Source organism: Trematomus bernacchii, unplaced genomic scaffold (assembly GCF_902827165.1).
Source record: "Trematomus bernacchii unplaced genomic scaffold, fTreBer1.1, whole genome shotgun sequence".
Taxonomy (NCBI): Eukaryota; Metazoa; Chordata; class Actinopteri; order Perciformes; family Nototheniidae; genus Trematomus; species Trematomus bernacchii.
In genome coordinates this window covers 22,689,269-22,712,432 of record NW_022987720.1, presented here as the reverse complement: position 1 = coordinate 22,712,432, position 23,164 = coordinate 22,689,269, and the positions used below count along the sequence as shown (strand labels likewise).

At 34.7% G+C, this 23,164-nt stretch overlaps 3 protein-coding genes across 7 annotated transcripts; all 3 read right to left on the bottom strand.

The window, feature by feature from the left end:
* Positions 1 to 559: 559 nt before the first annotated feature.
* Positions 560 to 4,118, bottom strand: LOC117492950 (interferon-induced protein 44-like). Its single transcript, XM_034143386.1, has 7 exons — positions 3,837 to 4,118; positions 3,064 to 3,124; positions 2,934 to 2,967; positions 1,842 to 1,994; positions 1,498 to 1,666; positions 1,246 to 1,346; positions 560 to 1,103 (listed from the first exon to the last, which is right to left on the bottom strand). The coding sequence occupies exons 2-7, from the start codon at positions 3,120 to 3,122 to the stop codon at positions 942 to 944; spliced, it is 678 nt and encodes a 225-aa protein (XP_033999277.1). The 5' UTR covers positions 3,123 to 3,124; positions 3,837 to 4,118; the 3' UTR covers positions 560 to 941.
* Positions 4,119 to 9,903: 5,785 nt separating this feature from the next.
* LOC117492944 (interferon-induced protein 44-like) lies at positions 9,904 to 23,071 on the bottom strand. 5 transcript variants are annotated; one of them, XM_034143379.1, is made up of 10 exons: positions 22,989 to 23,068; positions 22,708 to 22,761; positions 21,933 to 21,992; positions 21,803 to 21,836; positions 21,385 to 21,580; positions 20,723 to 20,875; positions 20,380 to 20,548; positions 20,123 to 20,223; positions 19,773 to 19,980; positions 9,904 to 11,186 (listed from the first exon to the last, which is right to left on the bottom strand). In XM_034143379.1, exons 3-9 carry the CDS (start codon positions 21,988 to 21,990, stop codon positions 19,819 to 19,821), a joined length of 873 nt encoding a protein of 290 aa, XP_033999270.1. In that variant the 5' UTR covers positions 21,991 to 21,992; positions 22,708 to 22,761; positions 22,989 to 23,068; the 3' UTR covers positions 9,904 to 11,186; positions 19,773 to 19,818. The 5 variants fall into 5 exon arrangements, with proteins under 5 accessions (XP_033999270.1, XP_033999271.1, XP_033999269.1 ...); XM_034143380.1 differs by lacking the exons at positions 9,904 to 11,186; positions 19,773 to 19,980 and adding an exon at positions 15,835 to 16,372 and having other exon boundaries at positions 22,989 to 23,071; XM_034143378.1 differs by lacking the exons at positions 9,904 to 11,186; positions 19,773 to 19,980; positions 20,123 to 20,223 and adding exons at positions 15,835 to 16,372; positions 16,515 to 16,615 and having other exon boundaries at positions 22,989 to 23,059.
* On the bottom strand, positions 10,122 to 12,802 carry LOC117492951 (interferon-induced protein 44-like). The gene is made up of 5 exons (XM_034143387.1): positions 12,706 to 12,802; positions 12,174 to 12,323; positions 11,806 to 12,004; positions 11,550 to 11,650; positions 10,122 to 11,408 (listed from the first exon to the last, which is right to left on the bottom strand). The coding sequence occupies exons 2-5, from the start codon at positions 12,258 to 12,260 to the stop codon at positions 11,247 to 11,249; spliced, it is 549 nt and encodes a 182-aa protein (XP_033999278.1). The 5' UTR covers positions 12,261 to 12,323; positions 12,706 to 12,802; the 3' UTR covers positions 10,122 to 11,246.
* Positions 23,072 to 23,164: the final 93 nt, after the last annotated feature.

Below are 23,164 nucleotides of genomic sequence, written 5' to 3'. Positions count from 1 at the left end.
CAAACAATATTGTGATTATTAACCATTAACCAGCATAATAACGGATTTGGTCAACTGAAAAGTCAGCCGCCAGCCAGCGCGAAAATAAGTTTGCTCTAAAATGATATTAATAAATGACTATTATCATTATTATAAGCTAGAAAAGAAATGGCAAATATAGGTAGAAAGCAAACGTATTTAAGATACGTTCATAACAAACGTCATGTGAGAGAAAATAGGTTTCTAGAAGATATGTAGAAAATAAACGTATTTAAGATATGTTCATAACAAACGTAACGTGGAAGGAAATACGTTTCTTGCGAAACGTATTTGAGAATGCAGTTTAGTTTTGTGGGAACGTAATTTCTAGGAGACAGGGTTGCATTGACACACAACTCAAATTGCTCTCCAATTGTGCTCTCTGGTGGACAGATGTGAAATTACCTACTTGAAAGTAATGTGTGGAATAGAAAGAAAGTTCATAACAAAAGACAAATAGCTAATTCCAAATATGTTTGCGATGTATTGTGTTTCTACCTGAACCATGTAGTAAAATGTTAAATTTCAATCTCGTCCAACATTGAATAGGAAAATATATTTTAATCAGTGACTGGTACAGCTTATGTAATCACAAGTCTAAACGTAAAGCTTTACTTTAGAAAAATATTATGTCTTTTGACCTGCTAATATTCAGATTATCGATTAGTTGGAGATGGCCGGATAAATTACCACTTGAGTCAAAAAAACTAAACTAACAACATCATAAAGAAAAAATAAAGCCTGTTCATATTTACTCATTATGGTAGAGATACCATCATTTATTATAGTATAGATATGGTGCATTACAGGCTGGAAATGAAACCTAAAAGCTACATTACCCACTTCATGTAATTACCATTCTTGTTCCCAGGACCTTTTTACATAGTGTTATAAAAAAAGACCTGCCTCAGCAGTATGTAGTTTTACAGGTCGTTGACAAAGTCTTCTCCAGATTCAATCATCCGTCTCAGTGCGCTCAGTATCAGTGTATCAGTGTCATCACTTGTCTCGAGCGCTGAGTTGTAGTTCTTCACAGGAAAGATGCAGCTTGGTGGGAAACCCAGCACGCCACTCACCTCCTCAATCTACATTTAGGAATTTGACATTTAAGAAATGAAAGTGGTGATCCAAGGAGATGTTGCTGTTACAATATTACAGTGTAAAACAAAATGATATTCCAACCTTAATTACAGCTCTCTACAAACTGAATTACAGATATAAACATACCTTTTTCTTCAGGTGCTTGCTCTTATACACGTTCCTTATATTCTTGCCGACCTCTGGACAGGTTTCATCAATTTTGGTGAGAATAGCAATTTCAGGAATCCCTGCCAATACAGAGGAGAATCAAAATAAGTTCAAATAATGTTGGACAGGTTATTTTAATATTATATATGTTATATATCATAATACATATTATTTCAAAGTATAATACATCATTTGTAATTGTATGTATTATTGTAAAAGCCTAACCCTTACCCATGTCCCTGGCTGCAAGTCTGACTTCCCTCATCTTTTTCACAGAATCAGCCCGCAATCCTGCTATGCTGCCAGGGATGATGCAAACCAGAACATGAACTCTGTCATTTAGAGAGGGGTCTCTGTTGTAGTCTTGGTTATTCTCAGACAAGGTAGAGATAGGATTGAACTGGAAAACAATGTTAAATTGAATCAAACAATTACATTAGAAATCAGAAATACAATAGTTTGTATTGGAACTTTGTTAGCTTTCCATATTTCATGTGCAAAACATGTATCATGCAGTGGGATTGTGTTCCTCAAATACATGCAACAGAGATAAGATTGAATGAATTCAGTTGTACCGTGTAACCATCCTTCACGTGTCCCTTCATGGCCAGTTTGATGTCTTCCACACAAGCTCCATGTCCTGCATCCTTCTCAAGGCCCATGATGTCATTGAAGACAAAAGGGTAATGTGTCCCTGGTCCTCCTTTTTGGATTTTGTAGGCTTTGTACTGTAAGACAAGAAAGTCCCGTTATAATGACATGGTAGTTAGGTTGCCTTAAAGGTCAAAACATTACATAATTTCACATAATGCAACAACAACAAAAACATTCAAATGAAAAACAACATTTTTTTAAATCAATATTTTTTTTTAACAAAGTACATTTACAAAACACAACAATGTGAAACAATGGGGGAGATACTGTAGAGAGGATGATATGTGTTAAAGGACCACAGCCAGATTCAAACGTGCATCTTCCTCAGCAGGGACTGAGCCTCAGAGCATGGGGCACCAGCTCTAACCACTGAGCCAGAGAAACACATACTTCATGTTTTTTAATTGTCGTTGTGTCTTGTGAAAGGTTTTTATATTTTGACTTTCAGGGCCACCATAGAAGTGTGTCTTCTGCTTAAAAGTAAAATAATATAATAGATAACAGAGTTGTTACATTTCAAGTGTTACAATGTAAGACATTCATGATAACACTGAAAAGGGATTCTTACACTTGTGGTGAAGCTTTTGCCACCGATCGCATCTGTTTTAGCTCGATCAGTTATTTTGCCTCGTAAAACACTTTCCACAGAGTTGATGAAGCTGGACTTGCCAGCACCAACAGATCCATAAACCATAAATCTGAGCTGGAGCTTGTCTTTAAAAGGCTGGTAATCCTTCACAAACTGCAACTCTCTCTCTTTGTTTCTATTGAATGGAAAAACATTAGACTTTAGTTTAGATCAAATTATTATCAATTTTGCATAATGGTGTCACTGAGACCCAAGAAAAGAACCCACCATGATTATGAAAAGTGACAACAAATAGAAAAAATTGCATAGCAAAGGTGGGTCTCAACAAAGGAGTGTGTAGGTTCATAGTTGTGCTTTTAAAAATTGTTATTTGAATAAAAGCCACTAAACACCAGAGACACCACACAGTGAAAAATGAACTCACCCCCATGGACCGTTCCTCCATTCTTGAGGCAGAACTGAAAAGTAAAGTGAACATTTGCAGTAAAACATTAGTCCCATTTTGATTGATTTGATCTATTAGGCAATGTTTAGAAAAATGTTGAGTTACTTACCTTTTGGAGAAGGTGGGGGGGGGAGGTGGGGGGGAAGGTGGGGGGGTCGAGTTTCCCATGGCTTCAACAAGAAATTGTTGTAAAAACATTATCGATACAACATTTGAGATCAAATATTTCACAACATTCATCATGTATAGTAAATTCTTATTATAACTATGTAAAATATTGTAAATCCCTTTTTGTTTTGCAACTTCTCATACTGACTCAAATGTGCTGCATAGGAAAACTTTGTATCATTTATTCATATTTTAAAGTCGGTTAAATTGTTATTGCAGAAAATATACAACAAATAAAGTTTGTTCAAGTTAAAGAGTACACGGTTAAAATAACTAAAAACTGTTAACATTTTTTACTTTCACTTGATCAAAAGCTAAATTGTCCCACTCAATAAATACTGACAGTATTGCTTATGAGTTTACAGCATATACTTGATAAGCGTACTACTGCCATAGGGACAGTTTTGTGTTATATTAAACCCTTTAAATACGTCTATCTAGTTTTAATATATACTTGAAAGATTTAGTTTATCTACAATTTCAGTGAAAATGTATAAGTCTGTTCATGTTTACTGCACCTTACATTTTACAGACATTGAAGGTAAAATAAATTATTTAACTTATCCCCAAACATGTTAATGCTGTTCTCTTTGAATGCAGTCATTGCAAAAAGACCCTATACGGTAATGCCTTCTGTGCCCTGTTCTATCCCTTATGATCAGGCTATATTTAAAAACAACAATTATATCGGTATAAAAAAATTGTTAAAATTACCTCAGCTGAAGTGTCCGTGTAAAGAAGTGGTGACGTTTACTCCAAGTAATGACTCTGAAATGGAAGAAAATAATATATTTCAAGTTTATTTTTCATTACTTTGACAATAGAACTTGACCACAGTGCCTTGGGTGTATGTATATGTGTATTACTTATTTATAATAATAATAACAATAACAGTAACGATTCATACATAAAAATTGATACGACACTAAAATGATAACCATACTCAAAGATAGCAAAGAAAATGTACTTAGTTGTTAAGATATATCTGTTGTAATTTATTGTCGTTTATTGTGTTTTGTAGTAATGTACAGCACTTTGGCTCGACCAAAAATCGCTTTTAAATGTGCTTTATAAATAAAACCTGATTTGATTTGATTTGATAAACAATAATAATCATTACCTTCACGTATGTGCCTCTCGCCCGAATGCCGTTCAACTTCAAGAAAGTCTGTTTTATATGTTAACCGCTTGCTTTCACTTTCTTTTCAGGTTATCGGCAACCATGTGGTTTAAAAGAAATGGCCTTTTATCAATAGATAATGCTCAATGACCTCATTGAGTAAAGTTGATTGCTGCTTAGATTAGATTATACTTTATGCCTCACCCTGCCATCTAAATGGCTGCTGCTGGGCATTATGGTGGCTCAGGATTCAGGTTTGTGAGCACAGCAGAGGTTCCAAGATGTGAATTTGGGTTTATATTTATGTACCTAACCTACATTCCAACTGGACACTACAGAGACCTTAAAAGTAAATGTGAAATGTTCCCACCAGCTGCAGAATAAAGATCTGATTTAACAGACATAAAAAGTTAATATCTTGTCAGATAAGTTTGATTTGCAAAACACAGTGCAAAATCCTGCATGTTCAATAGCTGCTAACAGCTAAAAAATGATAGCATAAGAAGATGTGGCACAAATTAGTTAGTGTTTTGTTCAGATTGTCTGCTTAGCAATTGCAGAAGTAAGCTTTACGAACAGGGTTAATCAGTTGTTTGTACATGTTTGCCTTGACTGTCAGGTGTTCTGCTATCAGTTATTTTAAAGTGTGCTACATTTTATGGAACTTGGTCAAGAGTCACTTGATACCATCTAACCATTAACGAATTGATTGTCCAAATGTACAGTGCCACATTTAAAGTTAATATTTACTTAGAGTGAAAGTAAAACTGTAAGACTCTCTCAGTCTTCAGACACATGCCCCCGACTGACTTGTCGTAAATATTCTCTCTCATACTGTTTTACAACATTATCGTCTTTAACTTCAATCACCGTTGCCGATTGCTTAGATAAAACATCCACAACGTGATTAGTTGGACCTTTGTTAAGATAGTTTTCCTTTCTTAAAGCAGTAAACAGAAAAGCAACTCTACTATCTTATTTTTTTACTTTACTAAATGGTCAGATGATCATAAGAGTGAGGGGTGAGGTAGAAATCATCTGCATTAGATAGATGGATAGATACTTTATTTGACTTTAGACCAGGTGTCAGCAACCTTTTTGATATGAAGTGACATTTAAAAAAAAATTGTAAATCAGTGTGCCAAATCCACATTAAGATTATCATTAAGTGCAATTATGACATCACATCAACATTTCCAACGGGTCTGTAATTTTATTACATCAAAGTGCATAGCAAAATTGAAAAGAAAGCTGCCATCCTTATGAAAACATTCACATCTGAGTTGAAATCACAAATCACTAATCATGATTAACCACCAATCTTCAGCAATAAACTAGCATTGTGTTAACAGCAAATGTCAAAACGGGTGAATTACATGTAACAAACAGAAACATGAGCACCAAGTATGCTCCCATCATCCATATGAAAACATCCACATCCGATTAATCACACAACAGACAGGCAAGTTGAGTTATCTGATGTGCTCTGGACCTTTAACTGATAAAAAAAAGAGCAGCGTACAGCTTCACAGGGACTACTGTAAAACTGGAAGAAAAGAGAGAATCCTGCTATCGCGTAAAGGCGCAGTAACTGTGCAATTATCACTCAGGAACCCGACAGGTGAAGTTTGAGCTCACCTGGCGTGTTCTAAGATTTTAACAGATACTGCACCTTACGTTTTACAGACATTGAAGGTAAAATAAATTATTTAACTTATCCCCGAACATGTTAATGCTGTTCTCTTTGAATGCAGTCATTGCAAAAAGACCCTATACGGTAATGCCTTCTGTGCCCTGTTCTATCCCTTATAATCAGGCTATATTTAAAAACAACAATTATATCGGTATAAAAAAATTGTTAAAATAAATTACCTCAGCTGAAGTGTCTGTGTAAAGAAGTGGTGACGTTTACTCCAAGTAATGACTCTGAAATGGAAGAAAATAATATATTTCAAGTTTCTTTTTCATGTGCAAATGTGCTCAGCTGAAAAATGATAAACCTAGTCAATGTTTTTACTTTACCATCTACTGATATTTACAGGAAATGGACACCAAAACATGTTATGGGCAGAAGGGAAACGATCAGGCTGTTAGGGCTATTCCGTCTGACAGTGAGGACAGTGAAGGTCAAGATAGGGTTAGGCACACAGACACACACACATAGACACACACACATAGACACACAAACACAAACACACACAGAGACATACACACACATACACACAGACACACACACACACACACACACACACACACACACACACACACACACACACACACACACACACACACACACACACACACACACACACACACACAAAGAAAACGTTTTGAATTCATATAGAGTTGTTTTTTCTATTTTTTCTGAATTGTAGAAATCTTTGGTGTTTCAATACCCTCGTAGCATATTGATGCCCTGAGGCAACAAACCAACCCCTGGTTGAGGGGTCTGGGGGGGTCACATTTTATAATTGATATAATATCAGGGACCCCTAAGCTCCTAAAACACATGGTGAAACATTTTTTTCCTCCCAAAATAAAAAGTCATGCCATAGAGGGTTAAAAAACAGAAGTTAGGGACTTCTATAGTAAAGACAGTAAATGTTTTCTTTCGTTTTTTTCTTGAAGGGATATTGACAAATAAATACAAAATATCAAAAGCTAAGTGTAATAGATGGTAGGAAAAACACAACAATTAATAGAAAACATGCAGGATGTTAACAATAGACAAAGGCTAAACAACAAGACAGTAGTCCTATATAAAATGATAGTTGAGTTATGTCAAATAAAAAAAAGTATAATAATAATAATAATTTAATCAAACCAAATAAATAAATAAAGTAACATGAAACCTGGAACTAGAAGAATAAATGTTTAATTTATTTGTATTTCTTGCAGTAAATTAAAGATTCAGAGATTAGTATAATAATCACAGTATATACATACATAATAACTGTACTACACTAAAATGATACTCAAAATGATGATAGCATATGCAGAATGTACTTAGTTGGTAAAATGTAATGGAAAGTCATTACCTTCAGTTATGTGCCTCTTGTTCAAATGCCTTTCAGCTGGACAGTCATAGTCTGTTTTATAGGTTTGCTTGCTTTCACTTTCTTTTTCTGGTTAGCAACCATGTGGTCGAAAGGAATTGCCTTTATTTATTTATACTGACTCAAATGTGCTGCATAGGAAAATCTTAAAGTCTGTTTAATTGTTACTTCAGAAAATATACAACGAATAAAGTTTGTTCTAGTTAAAAACTACAAATGTAAAATAACAAAAAACCGTAAAAAAATGTTTTACTTTATTCACTCCCTCTCAAATAATACTCACAGCACTTGCTTTTAAATGTACACTATATACTTCAACAAGCGAAATTCTGCCTTGCTAAGGCTAGTTTAGTGTTATCTTAAACCCTTTAAATAAGTCTATGGAGTTTTAAAATAGACTTGAAATATTTAGTTTATCTACAATTTCAGTGAAACTGTGTAAGTCTATTTATGTTTACTGCACCTTATTTCTAACAGACATTTAAGGTCAAATACATTATTTCACTTATCCCCTTTCTTTTATTTATCCAGAGAATTATGTTTCATTTAATCTTGCTAACTACAAACAAGCAGCGTTTTGGCCTATTCTGTTTTTGTACAAGTTATAAACAGATTAAATCAAACGAAATAAACACCCAGAGCTAGAAAAATATAGGTTTATATACATATATATTTTTTCTAAGTACAGCTCTACAAAGCATTAAAGGTTTGAGATAAAAACGAATGTTAACATACAAACAGTAACTATCTCTATAACTGTACTACACAAAAAGGATAGCTATAATCAAAATGATGAAAGCATAACAAGAATTGGGAAGTGATAGAAATCCTCACCTTCAGTTACTGTATGTCTCACCCAAGTGCCTCTCAACTCGAAAGGAAAGTCTCTTTTATATGATAACAGCTACTCACTCAAGAATGTATCTTGTCAATTAAGTTTATTTTAGGAGGAAAAGTGTTAGTGGAGCTATGAGTCAAGATATTTTATTGCCACAGTATATCATGGTATTGGCAGGGGAGTTGTGTTGATGCTGAGCTGGTGCATTCAGTAAAGATACTGCTGTTAAATGTGAAATGACGATAAAAGCTTTGGATAAAAGCATCAGCTAAATGAAATGCAATGTAATCTCATATCCCAATAATGTGATATGGCATCAGTGTTATTGTGGCTGCATTACAGTGAGGTGATGTCATTTTCTGAACAAAAACAAGAATATACTGAATTGGGAAATAATACTGTAGAAAATCTTCACCTTCAGTTACAGTATGTGCCTCTAACCCAAGTGCCTCTCAACTGACAGGAAAAGTCTGATTTATATGATAACAACTGCTCACTTTCACTTTCATGTTCAGTTATAGCACACCGTGACTTAAAGGAATTGCCTTTATAGATGTACAACTTAATGTTTACTGACCTCATAAAGTAAAGTTGATTTCTCTTTAGTCATTCACAAAGGACAATAGTCACAACTGAATGACTGAATGCATTTAGTCTGTGTCAGATCCAACAGCAGACCTCTACACCCATTTTTAAATTGAATCTGAATGTGACTTTAGAACTGAAACACACTTTCTCATGAGTTTACCTCAGAATACTATTGAAATACAAAAACATGGTTTGAATGTGAAGTGTGTCCAGTATAGCTGTTTGATTCTGGTTTGGTGGTATCTACAGTTTCCTTTACATCATGTGATTTAAAAGAATCAGGGGAGAAGGGAGGGGCGGGCTTGCAGGGCTCCAGCTACAGGTTCTATTTTCCTGCATTGCACTCAGTCATTCTGTGTTATGTGCTGTAGTATTACTCTTAACCTCGAGAGGCAGCAGCAGTATGGAAAAAATACAAATAATTTATATGTAGCAATAAATCCAAATTAAATTAGAATGTTTTTTATTAAGATAAGTAACTGTTTGAAATTGTATTTAAGTAATAATACAGACTAAACATCGTGTATGGAATGTATCTTGTCAATGAAGTTTATTTTAGGAGGAAAAGTGTTAGTGGAGCTATGAGTCAAGATATTTTATTGCCACAGTATATCATGGTATTGGCAGGGGAGTTGTGTTGAAGCTGAGCTGGTGCATTCAGTAAAGATACTGCTGTTAAATGTGAAATGACACGATAAAAGCTTTGGATAAAAGCATCAGCTAAATTCAATTAAATGTAATCTCATATCCCAAAAGTGTGATATGGCATCAGTGTTATTGTGGCTGCATTACATAGGTGATGTCATTTTCTTAACAAAAAAAAGTTGTTATATAATATTTTTCTCCAAATTGCTTATTCTAAATCTACTTAAAGAAAATGCATGAAATTGGAATGAATCTGAGTGAGTTTATAGCATTTGTGATTAGAGGGACATTTCTAAAGACATTTAAGTAGAGGCATTGTTACTGAGTGAAATGTCAAGTTTGCTGTTGTTAAACCATACGGTACAATTATTCATTTTAGGCCATAGCGTTAGAAGCAAAACAGCAGAGACCAAATAAATGTGCTGCCTTGACTATCCTTTACATTCATATAAAGTTTGAATACATATGTTTCAACCTTACTTTTTCAGCAATGAGGATTTACACCAAACGACTACAGTACACACTAAGTCACAATTGAATGTGTGAATGCATTTATTGCTCAAAATATTATTGGTGAGAATCAAATGATTGTAGATCAACAGCTTCATCTTCATCTTTACAGAAATCAAAGCATTAACATGTAACCATCCTAGAATAGGCCCACTGTATAAAACAGGCACTGATTATCATGACTTTGCACCCTCCCAATGTAACAACAAAATATGGATACACCAAATATTTTAAACAATTAATGTACATCATTGTTGAACCATTTAATGCAAGCAAAAATAAGAAACACCATGTATTGTTTTTGAGAGTGTAATCACATGCATGTTTTAAAATCTGACGAGGGTTTTCTTAGAGACAAGTGAAGCTGCTTTGATCTGAATGAGCTGCAAATCACAGAACTGCTCTGATCTGTTGTCGTGATTGAAACAATTATGTTTATTATGTAATTTAAAAATATTGATGTTATCATTATTTGATGAATATGATCTGGTTACATTAAAAAAGTATCATTATATACAAAACACTTTTTAATCAATGACAGGTACAGCATATGTTATCATTAATCTGAACACGTGTCAACCAAATCATCTTCGACCTACGAATATTCAGATTCTCGATTACCTGGAGACGGCAATATAAATTACCACCTGAATCAAAAAAGCATAACTAACAATACCATAATGTCATGTCTAAGAAACTTATTGTGAAAGTTTATTCTTTATGTTAGTTTTGTCATGTCCTTCTGTCCTGTGCTTTATGTTTTATTTTGAATAGTAATTCTCCCTCTCATTTCAGGCCTCCACTCCCCGCCCCTATCTGTCTCCTGCGTCTTTGTTTGTTTTCCCCGCCCTGATTGTTTCCACCTGTTCCCCTTACCCTGTGTATATATTCTGCTAGTTCCCTCCTGTCCATTGTCGGTTTGTTTCCTCATTCAGGACTTTGAGCAAGCTTACTCCACAGACGTGTTACGTACCTCTAAGCTTCAGAGTATTGTCATTGTTTTTCCTCGAAAGAGAGTTATTGTTATTCCCTGTTTTTGTTACTGTGTTAATTCCAGTAAAGTCTTTATTTTGAACCTCTCCTGAGTCTGAGTTTGAGTCGTGCATTTGAGTTCATGCCTCAGAGTTCACTCCTTGACACATAATGCAAAGAAAACATCAAATATAGGAAAAATAAAGCCTTTTCATACTGTACTTTACTCATTAAGGTAGAGACACCATCATTTATAGTATAGATATGATGCATTACAGGCTGCAAAAAAAAAACTAAAAGCCATTTTGCCCACTTCATGTAATTATCATAATTGTTAACAGGACCTTTTTACATGTTGTTGTTGAAAACAAGATCTGCCTCAGCAGAATGTAGTTTTACAGGTCGTTGACAAAGTCTTCTCCAGATTCAATCATCCCTCTCAGTGCGCTCAGTATCAGTGTATCAGTGTCATCACTTGTCTCGTGCTCTGAGTGGTAGTTCTTCACAGGAAAGATGCAGTTTTGTGGAAATCCCATCCTGCCACTCAACACCTCAATCTACATTTAAGAATATGACATTTAAGAAATGAAACTGCTGATCCAAGGAGATTTTGCTGTTACAATATAACAGTGTTAAACAAAATGATATTCCAACTTGAATTACAGTTGTCTAAAACTAAATTACCAATAGAAACAAACCTTTTTCTTCAGGTACTTGCTCTTATACACGTTCTGTATATCCTTGTGGACCTCTGGACAGGCTTCATCAATTTTGGTGAGAATAGCAATTTCAGGAATCCCTGTCAATACAGAGCAGAATCAGATTCAATTAAAATAAAGTTGGTCAGGTTATTTTACTGTGTTATTATATTTTATTAGAATTATGATACATTAAATATACTTTTAAAATACAATGTATATAATTGTATTTGTTCATTTATTATCCAACCCTTACCCATATCACTGGCTTCAAGTCTGACTTCCCTCAACTTTGTCTCCAAATCCTCAGTCAGTAACTGTGATGGATTATCATCATTCTGCAATCCTGCTGTGTTGCCAGGGATGACGCAAACCAGAACATGAACTTTGTCATTTAGAGAGGGGTCTCTGTTGTAGTGTTGGTTATCCTCAAGGATGGCAGAGATAGTATTGAACTGGAAAACAATGTTAAATACAAAATAATAATTTGCATGCACAAATACAATAGTTTCTAATGGAGTCTCGTTAGTTTTCCATATTTCATATTTCATACTGTACATCCCATCCATAATATTGATAGTAGAAAATGACCACAATGTGGGATTGTGTTGTACCAAGTTGTACCTGGTAACCATCCTTCACGTGTCCCTTCATGGCCAGTTTGATGTCTTCCAAACGAACTCCTGTACGTGCATCCTTCTCGAGGCCCATGATGTAATTGAAGACAAAAGGGTAATGTGTCACTGGTACTTTTGGGATTTTGTACTCTCTGTACTAACGTTTAAAACATAACATAATTTCACAAAACAGAAAATATTTAAAAGAAAAAACACAAATCAACATAAAAAAATAAAATCTTAAAATCAAAAACCACATTTAAAAAAATCAAACTACAATTAAAAAACGGAATACGCAAAACATTTTTTTTGGGGGGGGCCAGATTATCCAGTTTATTTGAGAATAAACCTCTTGATAGGGGGGAGATAGAGTGATGACACGTGTTAACAGACCACAAGCCAGATTCAAACTTCCATCGACCTCAGGGACTGAGCCTCAGTACATGGGGCACCAGCTCTAACCACTGAGCCAGAGAAAAACAAGTTCTGTGGTTTTTAATTGTTGTTGTGTCTTGTGAAATGCTTTCAGGGATTCTTACTTTTGTGGTGAAGCTCCCGTGGAAGAGTGCATCTACAGTAGCTCGACGAGTTATTTTGCCTTACTGTCGACAGAGTTGATGAAGCTGGACTTGCCAGCACCAGCAGGTCCATAAAGCATTAATCTGAGCTGGACATCCTCTTTAAAAGGCTGGTATTCCTTCACAATCTGTAAATCTCTCACTTTGTTTCTGTTCAATGGAAAAACATTAGACTTTAGTTTAGATCAAATTATTATCAGTTTTGCATAATGGTGTCACTGAGACCCAAGAAAAGAAACCAACATGATTATAAAAAGTGGGGGGGAAGGTGGGGGGGGACTAGATTGGTTGTTTCCCATGGCTTCAACAACCAATTGTTGTAAAAACATTATAAATACAACATTTGAGATCAAATATTTCACAACATTCATCATGTATAGCAAAGTATTATTATAATTATGTAAAATATTGTAAATCCCTTTGTTTTGCAACTTCTCATACTGACTCAAATGTGCTGCACAGGAACACTTTTTATAATTTATTAATATCTTAAAGTCTGTTGAATTATTACTGCAGAAAATATACAACAAATACAGTTTGTTCAATTTAAAAAGTACGAAGGTAAAATAACTAAAAAACTGTAAAAAAGTTTTACTTTCACTTGATCAAAAGCTAAATTGTCCCGCTCAATAAATACTCCCAGTACTTGTTTATGAGTTTACAGTACATACTTGATAAGCGTACTACTGCCATAGGGACAGATTAGTGTTATATTAAACCCTTTAAATAAGTCTTTTTGAAAATAGCCTTGAAATATTTAGTTTATCTACAATTTCAGTGCAACTGTGTAAGTCTGTTCATGTTTACTGCACCAATATGTCTAACAGACATTAAAGGTCAAATAAATAATTTCACTTATCCCCTTTCTTTTATTTAAAGAATAAAGGAGAGTGTTACGCTCTTCTCTTTGAGTGCAGTCAGGAACAAATACCCTATAATGCATTATTTGCCTTATGATCAGACTATATTCAAACCAAGACCCGGACATCTAAGTGAATCACTAAGCAGCAATCTCTGGTAAAATGACTTATTTTGTATTTATCCAGAGAATGATATACTTCACAGTATGTTTCATTTACTCTTGCTCACTACAAAGAAGAAGCTTTTTGGCAAATTTAGTTTTTGTACAGGTTATAAAGAGATTCAATCAAACCAAATAAACACCCAGAGCTAGAAAAATATAGGTTTATATATATTTCCCTTTTTTCTAAGTGCAGCTCGACAAAACATTAAAGGTTTGAAATAAAAATAATGTTAACATGCATACAGTAACTATCTCTATAACTGTACTACACAAAAAGGATAACGATAATCAAAATGATGATAGCATAACAAGAATTGGGAAGTAATATAAATCCTCACCTTCAGTTTTGTGCCTCAAACCCAAGTGCCTCTCAACTGACAGGTAAAGTCTCTTTTATACGATAACAGTTGCTCACTTTCACTTTCTTTCCCGGTTATAGCACACATGTGACTTAAAAGGAATTGCCTTTATCAATGTACAATGTTATGTTTCCTGACCTCCTGAGGTAAAGCTGATTTATCTTTAGTGATTCACAAATGACTATATTACACTTTATTTATTTTGTTAAGTTTCCTTTTCACTAATTTGGCAATATCATTTGACCACAGTTTCTTGGGGGAAAATAAAAAGCAGTGAAAAGTTGTTCATAATTACAAGTTGACGTTCCTAAACTTGTGAATGAGACATAGTTGCCTTAACTTGTCAGTTGTTGAATCCTGCTCAGTGTTATTTACATTGTAGTGTTTTGTGTGAGGACCTGCAGCTATAAATGTTTTAACACCCTTTCAATTTTTTTTTCTTTTCTTTTGAATGTTTTTAATCTGATGCAGGATGGGTGTGTCACACATTGAATGGATATGAACACTCCCTGTTGAAAATAAGCGAGAAAAACCCTCCAGATTACCACAGTTCAAAAGTTTTAGCAGTTTCGGATTAGCAATGGATCCAAAATAATTCTATATAGATGCTGATGTGACTATTTTCGGGCAGATTGCTATTTTTGTTTCTCTGAGAGCAGAGTGGCAGTACCTGCTGCAGTACTATGAAGCTCAATGCCTATCTGAACTCTGCTGTTGCATATATTCTCTCTATCGCCTAGCACAGCCACACCCAATGACTTATCAAAACATGTCACCAGTATTCCTGCAGATAGATAGAGGGTCAAGTGATTGCATGTGGTCCTCGACCCATGCACCATCCAACTCTGCATCCCCTCTGAGAGGAACAGGCTGTGGTCTCTGTGTTATCGATTGGTTGATGCTTTATCAGTGTTCTTCCTATTGTCTTACGTATGAAGCCCTCGCTCTCTCTAAGCAGTGACATGAGCAGAGACTGCCATGTTGCTGTGGTGTTTTACCGCTCAGTGTTTCACTAATAAGAGCAGGTCTATGAACAGTAGATTAGAAATCAATACAGAGACTGTTAATATTAGGAGTTATTAGAGGATTAGAGTTAGGGGTCCAGTAAAAGGAGAGCATTGACACACTTCCATATTTTTTCTATCAAAACATCATAATCCTTTCTATAACAAAAAAAACAAGTGGTTGATATCACAGTCCTCATTTTCTATGATATGTTAGATTGTCTCTTCTTGTTTAAGGCCTTTCTCTTTTAATTGACTTAAATGTAGTTTTAATTATATGTTATATTCACACTTGTATATAATATAGGGTTAGTGTTAGGGCTAAGAGATTATGTATTATTTATTTTATAGATTTTTTAAAGGAGTTACAGACTTTAAAATGCATTACAAAGCGTTTCACATTTGTTTAGTGAAATACTTTGGTTTCATAAATTATTATTTTGTAGCACCCAAGACTCAAATCGGACCCTTGTAATCTGACCCTTTATGGAGCTTCGATCTGCATCCTCATTGACACACAACTCAAGTTGCTCTCAAATTGCGCTCTCTGGTGGACAGATGTGAAATTACCTACTTGAAAGTAATGTGTGGAACAGAAAGAAAGTTCATAACAAAAGACAAATAGCTAATTCCAATATGTTTGCGATGTATTGTGTTTCTACCTGAACCATAGGAAAATGTTCAATTTCAATCTCGTACAACATTGAATAGGAAAATATATTTTAATCAGTGACAGGTACAGCTTATGTAATCACAAGTCTAAACGTAAAGTTTTACTTTAGAAAAATAATATGTCTTTTGACCTGCTAATATTCAGATTATCGATTAGTTGGAGATGGCCGGATAAATTACCACTTGAGTCAAAAAAACTATACTAACAACATCATAAAGAAAAAATAAAGCCTTTTCATATTTACTCATTAAGATACAATCATTTATTATAGTATAGATATGGTGCATTACAGGCTGCAAATGAAACCTAAAAGCTAAATTACCCACTTCATGTAATTACCATTCTTGTTCCCAGGACCTTTTTACATAGTGTTATAAAAAAAGACCTGCCTCAGCAGTATGTCGTTTTACAGGTCGTTGACAAAGTCTTCTCCAGATTGAATAATCCGTGTCAGTGCGCTCAGTATCAGTGTATCAGTGTCATCACTTGTCTCGAGCTCTGAGTGGTAGTTCTTCACAGGAAAGATGCAGCTTGGTGGGAAACCCAGCACGCCACTCACCTCCTCAATCTACATTTAGGAATTTGACATTTAAGAAATGAAAGTGGTGATCCAAGGAGATTTTGCTGTAACAATATTACAGTGTAAAACAAAATGATATTCCAACCTTAATTACAGCTCTCTACAAACTGAATTACAGATATAAACGTACCTTGTTCTTCAAGTGCTTGCTCTTATACACGTTCCTTATATCCTTGCCGACCTCTGGACAGGCTTCATCAATTTTGGTGAGAATAGCAATTTCAGGAATCCCTGCCAATACAGAGCAGAATCAAAATAAGTTCAAATAATGTTGGACAGGTTATTTTAATATTATATATGTTATATATCATAATACATATTATTTCAAAGTATAATACATCATTTGCAATTGTATGTATTATTGTAAAAGCCTAACCCTTACCCATGTCCCTGGCTGCAAGTCTGACTTCCCTCAACTTTCTCACAGAATCAGCCTGCAATCCTGCTATGCTGCCAGGGATGATGCAAACCAGAACATGAACTCTGTCATTTAGAGAGGGGTCTCTGTTGTAGTCTTGGTTATTCTCAGTCAAGGTAGAGATAGGATTGAACTGGAAAACAATGTTAAATTGAATCAAACAATTACATTAGAAATCAGAAATACAATAGTTTGTATTGGAACATTGTTAGCTTTCCATATTTCATGTGCAAAACATTTATCATGCAGTGGGATTGTGTTACTCAAATATATGCAACAGAGATAAGGTTTAAAGAATTCAGTTGTACCTTGTAACCATCCTTCACATGTCCCTTCATGGCCAGTTTGATGTCTTCCACACAAGCTCCATTTCCTGCATCCTTCTCAAGGCCCATGATGTCATTGAAGACAAAAGGGTAATGTGTCCCTGGTCCTCCTTTTTGGATTTTGTAGGCTTTGTACTGTAAGACAAGAAAGTCCCGTTATAATGACATGGTAGTTAGGTTGCCTTAAAGGTCAAAACATTACATCATTTCATAAAATGCAACAACAACAAAAACATTCAAATGAAAAACAACATTTTTTAAATCAATATTTTTTTTTAACAAAGTACATTTACAAAACACAACAATGTGAAACAACGGGGGAGATAGAGAGGATGATATGTGTTAAAGGACCACAGCCAGATTCAAACGTGCATCTTCCTCCACTGAGCCTCAGAGCATGGGGCACCAGCTCTAACCACTGAGCCAAATAAAGAAATACTTCATGTTTTTTAATTGTCGTTGTGTCTTGTGAAAGGTTTTTATGTTTTGACTTTCATGGCCACCATAGCAGTGTGTCTCCTGCTTAAAAGTAAAATAATATAATAGATAACAGAGTTGTTACATTTCAAGTGTTACAATGTAAGACATTCATGATAACACTGAAAAGGGATTCTTACACTTGTGGTGAAGCTTTTGCCACCGATCCCATCTGTTTTTGCTCGATCAGTTATTTTGCCTCGTAAAACACTTTCTACAGAGTTGATGAAGCTGGACTTGCCAGCACCAACAGGTCCATAAAGCATAAATCTGAGCTGGACATCCTCCTTAAAAGGCTGGTATTCCTTCACAATCTGCAACTTTCTCACTTTGTTTCTATTGAATGGAAAAACATTAAACTATAGTTTAGATCAAATTATTATCAATTTTGCATAATGGTGTCACTGAGAACCAAGAAAAGAACCCACCATGATTATGAAAAGTGACAACAAATAGAAAAAATTGCATAACAAAGGTGGGTCTCAACAAAGGAGTGTGTAGGTTCATTGTTGTGCTTTTAAAAAGTGTTATTTGAATAAAAGCCACTAAACACCAGAGACACCACACACTGAAAAATGAACTCACCCCCAAGGAACGTTCCTCCATTCTTGAGGCAGAACTGAAAAGTAAAGTGAACATTTGCAGTAAAACATTAGTCCCATTTTGATTGATTTGATCTATTAGGCAATATTTAGAAAAACGTTGAGTTACTTACCTGTTGGAGAAGGTGGGGGGGGGGGGGGGGGGGGGGGGGTGGAGGGGGAGGGGGAGGGGGGAGGGGGAGGGGGATGTCGATGTGTGTTTCCCATGGCTTCAACAATAAATTGTTGTAAAAACATTATCAATACAACATTTGAGATCAAATATTTCACAACATTCATCATGGATAGCAAAGTATTATTATCATTATGTATAATATTGTAAATCACTTCGTTTTGCAGCGTCTCATACTGACTCAAATGTGCTGCATAGGAAAACTTGTTATCATTTATTAATATCTTAAAGTCGGTTCAATTGTTACTGCAGAAACTATACAACAAATAAAGTTTGTTCAAGTTAAAAAAATACAAAGGTAAAATAACTAAAAACTGTAAACATTTTTTACTTTCACTTGATCAAAAGCTAAATTGTCCCACCCAATAAATACTCACAGTATTAGAAATCAATACTCGGCTATTCATATTAGGAGTTATTAGAGGATTAGAGTTAGGTGTCCAGTAAAAGGAGAGCATTGACACATTTCTATATTTTTTCTACCAAAACATCATAATCCTTTCTGTAACAAAAAAGCAAGTGGTGGATGTCACAGTCCTCATTTTCTATAATATGTTAGATTGTCTCTTCTTGTTTAAGGCCTTCCTCCTTTAATTTACTTAAATGTAGTTTTAATTATATGTTATATTCACACTTGTATATACTATATAGGGTTAGTGTTAGGGCTAAGAGATTATATATTATTTATTTTATAGATTTTTTAAAGGAGTTACAGACTTTAAAATGCATTACAAAGCGTTTCACATTTGTTTAGTGAAATACTTTGGTTTCATAAGTTATTATTTTGTAGCACCCAAGACTCAAATCGTACCCTTGTAATCTGACCCTTTATGGAGCTTCGATCTGCATCCTCATTGACACACAACTCAAATTGCTCTCAAATTGCGCTCTCTGGTGGACAGATGTGAAATTACCTACTTGAAAGTAATGTGTGGAATAGAAAGAAAGTTCATAACGAAAGACAAATAGCTAATTCCAATATTTTTGCGATGTATTGTGTTTCTACCTGAACCATAGTAAAATGTTAAATTTAAATCTCGTCCAACATTGAATAGGAAAATATATTTTAATCAGTGACTGGTACAGCTTATGTAATCACAAGTCTAAACGTAAAGCTTTACTTTAGAAACTAATTATGTCTTTTGACCTGCTAATATTCAGATTATCGATTAGTTGGAGATGGCCGGATAAATTACCACTTGAGTCAAAAAAACTAAACTAACAACATCAAAAAGAAAAAATAAAGCCTTTTCATATTTACTCATTATGGTAGAGATACCATCATTTATTATAGTATAGATATGGTGCATTACAGGCTGGAAATGAAACCTAAAAGCTACATTGCCCACTTCATGTAATTATCATTCTTGTTCCCAGGACCAAAAAGGTTTTATAACATGTTGTTATAAAACCAAGACCTGCCTCAGCAGTATGTAGTTTTACAGGTCGTTGACAAAGTCTTCTCCAGATTCAATCATCCGTCTCAGTGCGCTCAGTATCAGTGTATCAGTGTCATCACTTGTCTCGAGCGTTGTTTGGTAGTTCTTCACAGGAAAGATGCAGCTTGGTGGGAAACCCAGCACGCCACTCACCTCCTCAATCTACATTTAAGAATTTGACATTTAAGAATTGGAAGTGCTGATCCAAGGAAATGTTGCCGTTACAATATTACAGTGTAAAACAAAATGATATTCCAACCTTAATTACAGCTCTCTACAAACTAAATGTCAGATATAAACGTACCTTTTTCTTCAGGTACTTGCTCTTATACACGTTCCTTATATTCTCTCTAACCTCTGGACAGGTGTCATCAATTTTGGTGAGAATAGCAATTTCAGGAATCCCTGCCAATACAGAGCAGAATCAAAATCAATTAAAATAATGTTGGTACAGTTATTTTATTGCATTATTATATTTTGTCTTATTATATACAAATATAATAAATATGTAATTTATGTCAGATCAAATTGTATGCATTATTGTAAAAGCCGAACCCTTACCCATCTCCCTGGCTGCAAGTCTGACTTCCCTCAACTTTCTCACAGAATCATCCTGCATTCCTGACATGCTGCCAGGGATGATGCAAACCAGAACATGAACTCTGTCATTTAGAGAGGGGTTTCTGTTGTAGTATTGATCATTCTCAGACAAGGGAGAGGAAGGATTGAACTGAAAAACAATGTTAAATGGAATCAAAAAATAACATTAGAAATCAGAAATACAATAGTTTCTATTGGAACCTTGTTAGTTTTCCATATTTCATGTGCAAACTATTTATCATGCAGTGGGATTTGTTACTCAAATACATGCAACAGAGATAAGATTTAAAGAATTCAGTTGTACCGTGTAACCATCCTTCATGTGTCCCTTCATGGCCAGTTTGATGTCTTCCACACAAGCTCCATTTCCTGCATCCTTCTCAAGGCCCATGATGTCATTGAAGACAAAAGGGTAATGTGTCCCTGGTCCTCCTTTTTGGATTTTGTAGGCTTTGTACTGTAAGACAAGAAAGTCCCGTTATAATGACATGGTAGTTAGGTTGCCTTAAAGGTCAAAACATTACATCATTTCATAAAATGCAACAACAACAAAAAACATTAAAATGAAAAACAACATTTTTTCAAAATCAATATCTTTTTTTCAACAAAGTACATTTACAAAACACAACAATGTGAAACAACGAAAACAAATATTTTAAAACATATTTTTGTTGGGCCAAACAGCATTTTATTTGAGAATTAAAGTGTTGATAGGGGGAGATAGAGAGTCAGCAGGGACTGAGCCTCAGAGCATGGGGCACCAGCTCTAACCACTGAGCCAAATGAAGAAATACTTCATGTTTATTATTGTTGTTGTGTCTTGTGAAAGGTTTTTATGACTTTCAGGGCCTCCATAGAGGTGTGTCTCCTGCTTAAAAGTAGAGTAAAATATTAGATAAAAGACTTGTTACATTTCAAGTGTTACAATGTAAGACATTCATGATAACACTGAAAAGGGATTCTTACTCTTGTGGTGATGCTCTTGCCACCGATCCCTTCTGTGGCAGCTCGACCAGCTATTTTGCCTCGTAAAGCACTGTCCACAGAGTTGATGAAGCTGGACTTGCCAGCACCAACAGGTCCATAAAGCATACATCTGAGCTCGACATTAGCTTTATAAGGCTTGTATTTGTCCACAAACTCCGAGTCTCCTGCTTTTTTTCTGTTCAATGGAAAAGAAAATCAGTTGATTATAATGGTGTCACTGAGACCCAAGAAATAAAACATTATTTTTCTAAGAAGTGACAACAAATAGAAACATTTGCATAACAAAGGTGGGTCTCAACAAAGGCTTGTGCAGGTTCATTGTTGTGCTTTTAAAAAGTGTTATTTGAATAAAAGCCACTAAACACCAGAGACACCACACACTGAAAAATGAACTCACCCCCAAGGACCGTTCCTCCATTCCCGAGGCAGAACTGAAAAGTAAAGTGAACATTTGCAGTAAAACATTAGTCCCATTTTGATTGATTTCATCTATTAGGCAATATTTAGAAACATGTTGAGTTACTTACCTTTTGGAGAAGGTGGGGGGGGAGGTGGGGGGGAAGGTGGGGGGGTCTTGTTTCCCATGGCTTCAACAAGAAATTGTTGTAAAAACATTATCGATACAACAATTGAGATCAAATATTTCACGACATTCATCATGTATAGTAAATTATTATTATAACTATGTATAATATTGTAAATCCCTTTGCTTTGCAACTTCTCATACTGACTCAAATGTGCTGCACAGGAAAACTTTGTATCATTTATTAATATTTTAAAGTCGGTTAAATTGTTATTGCAGAAAATATACAACAAATAAAGTTTGTTCAAGTTAAAGAGTACACGGTTAAAATAACTAAAAACTGTAAACATTTTTCACTTTCACTTGATCAAAAGCTAAATTGTCCCACTCAATAAATACTCACAGTACTTGCTTATGAGTTTACAGCATATACTTGATAAGCGTACTACTGCCATAGGGACAGTTTTGTGTTATATTAAACCCTTTAAATACGTCTATCTAGTTTTAATATATACTTGAAAGATTTAGTTTATATACAATTTCAGTGAAAATGTATAAGTCTGTTCATGTTTACTGCACCTTACGTTTTACAAACATTGAAGGTAAAATAAATTATTTAACTTATCCCCAAACATGTTAATGCTGTTCTCTTTGAGTGCAGTCATTGCAAAAAGACCCTATACGGTAATGCCTTCTGTGCCCTGTTCTATCCCTTATAATCAGGCTATATTTAAAAACAACAATTATATCGGTATAAAAAAATTGTTAAAATAAATTACCTCAGCTGAAGTGTCTATGTAAAGAAGTGGTGACGTTTACTCCAAGTAATGACTCTGAAATGGAAGAAAATAATATATTTCAAGTTTATTTTTCATTACTTTGACAATAGAACTTGACCACAGTGTCTTGGGTGTATGTATATGTGTATTACTTGTTTATAATAATAATAACAATAACAGTAACGATTCATACATAAAAATTGATACGACACTAAAATGATAACCATACTCAAAGATAGCAAAGAAAATGTACTTAGTTGTTAAACAATAATAATCATTACCTTCACGTATGTGCCTCTCGCCCGAATGCCCTTCAACTTCAAGAAAGTCTGTTTTATATGTTAACCGCTTGCTTTCACTTTCTTTTCAGGTTATAGGCAACCATGTGGTTTAAAAGAAATGGCCTTTTATCAATAGATAATGCTCAATGACCTCATTGAGTAAAGTTGATTGCTGC

Coding starts and splice junctions, on each gene's coding strand:
- LOC117492944 (XM_034143380.1), bottom strand. CDS start 21,990: ATGGGAAACAAGACCCCCCCACCTTCCCCCCCACCTCCCCCCCCACCT. Junction 20,876..21,384: donor GCAAGAGCATCACCACAAGA/GTAAGAATCCCT, acceptor CTTGTCTTACAG/TACAAAGCCTACAAAATCCA. Junction 20,224..20,379: donor ACTTGCAGCCAGGGAGATGG/GTAAGGGTTCGG, acceptor CTGTATTGGCAG/GGATTCCTGAAATTGCTATT.
- LOC117492951 (XM_034143387.1), bottom strand. CDS start 12,260: ATGGGCCTCGAGAAGGATGCACGTACAGGAGTTCGTTTGGAAGACATC. Junction 12,005..12,173: donor ACGTGAAGGATGGTTACCAG/GTACAACTTGGT, acceptor ATTGTTTTCCAG/TTCAATACTATCTCTGCCAT. Junction 11,409..11,549: donor GCAAGTACCTGAAGAAAAAG/GTTTGTTTCTAT, acceptor TCTTAAATGTAG/ATTGAGGTGTTGAGTGGCAG.
- LOC117492950 (XM_034143386.1), bottom strand. CDS start 3,122: ATGGGAAACTCGACCCCCCCACCTTCCCCCCCACCTCCCCCCCCCACC. Junction 2,968..3,063: donor CCCCCCACCTTCTCCAAAAG/GTAAGTAACTCA, acceptor TTTACTTTTCAG/TTCTGCCTCAAGAATGGAGG. Junction 1,104..1,245: donor GCAAGCACCTGAAGAAAAAG/GTATGTTTATAT, acceptor TCCTAAATGTAG/ATTGAGGAGGTGAGTGGCGT.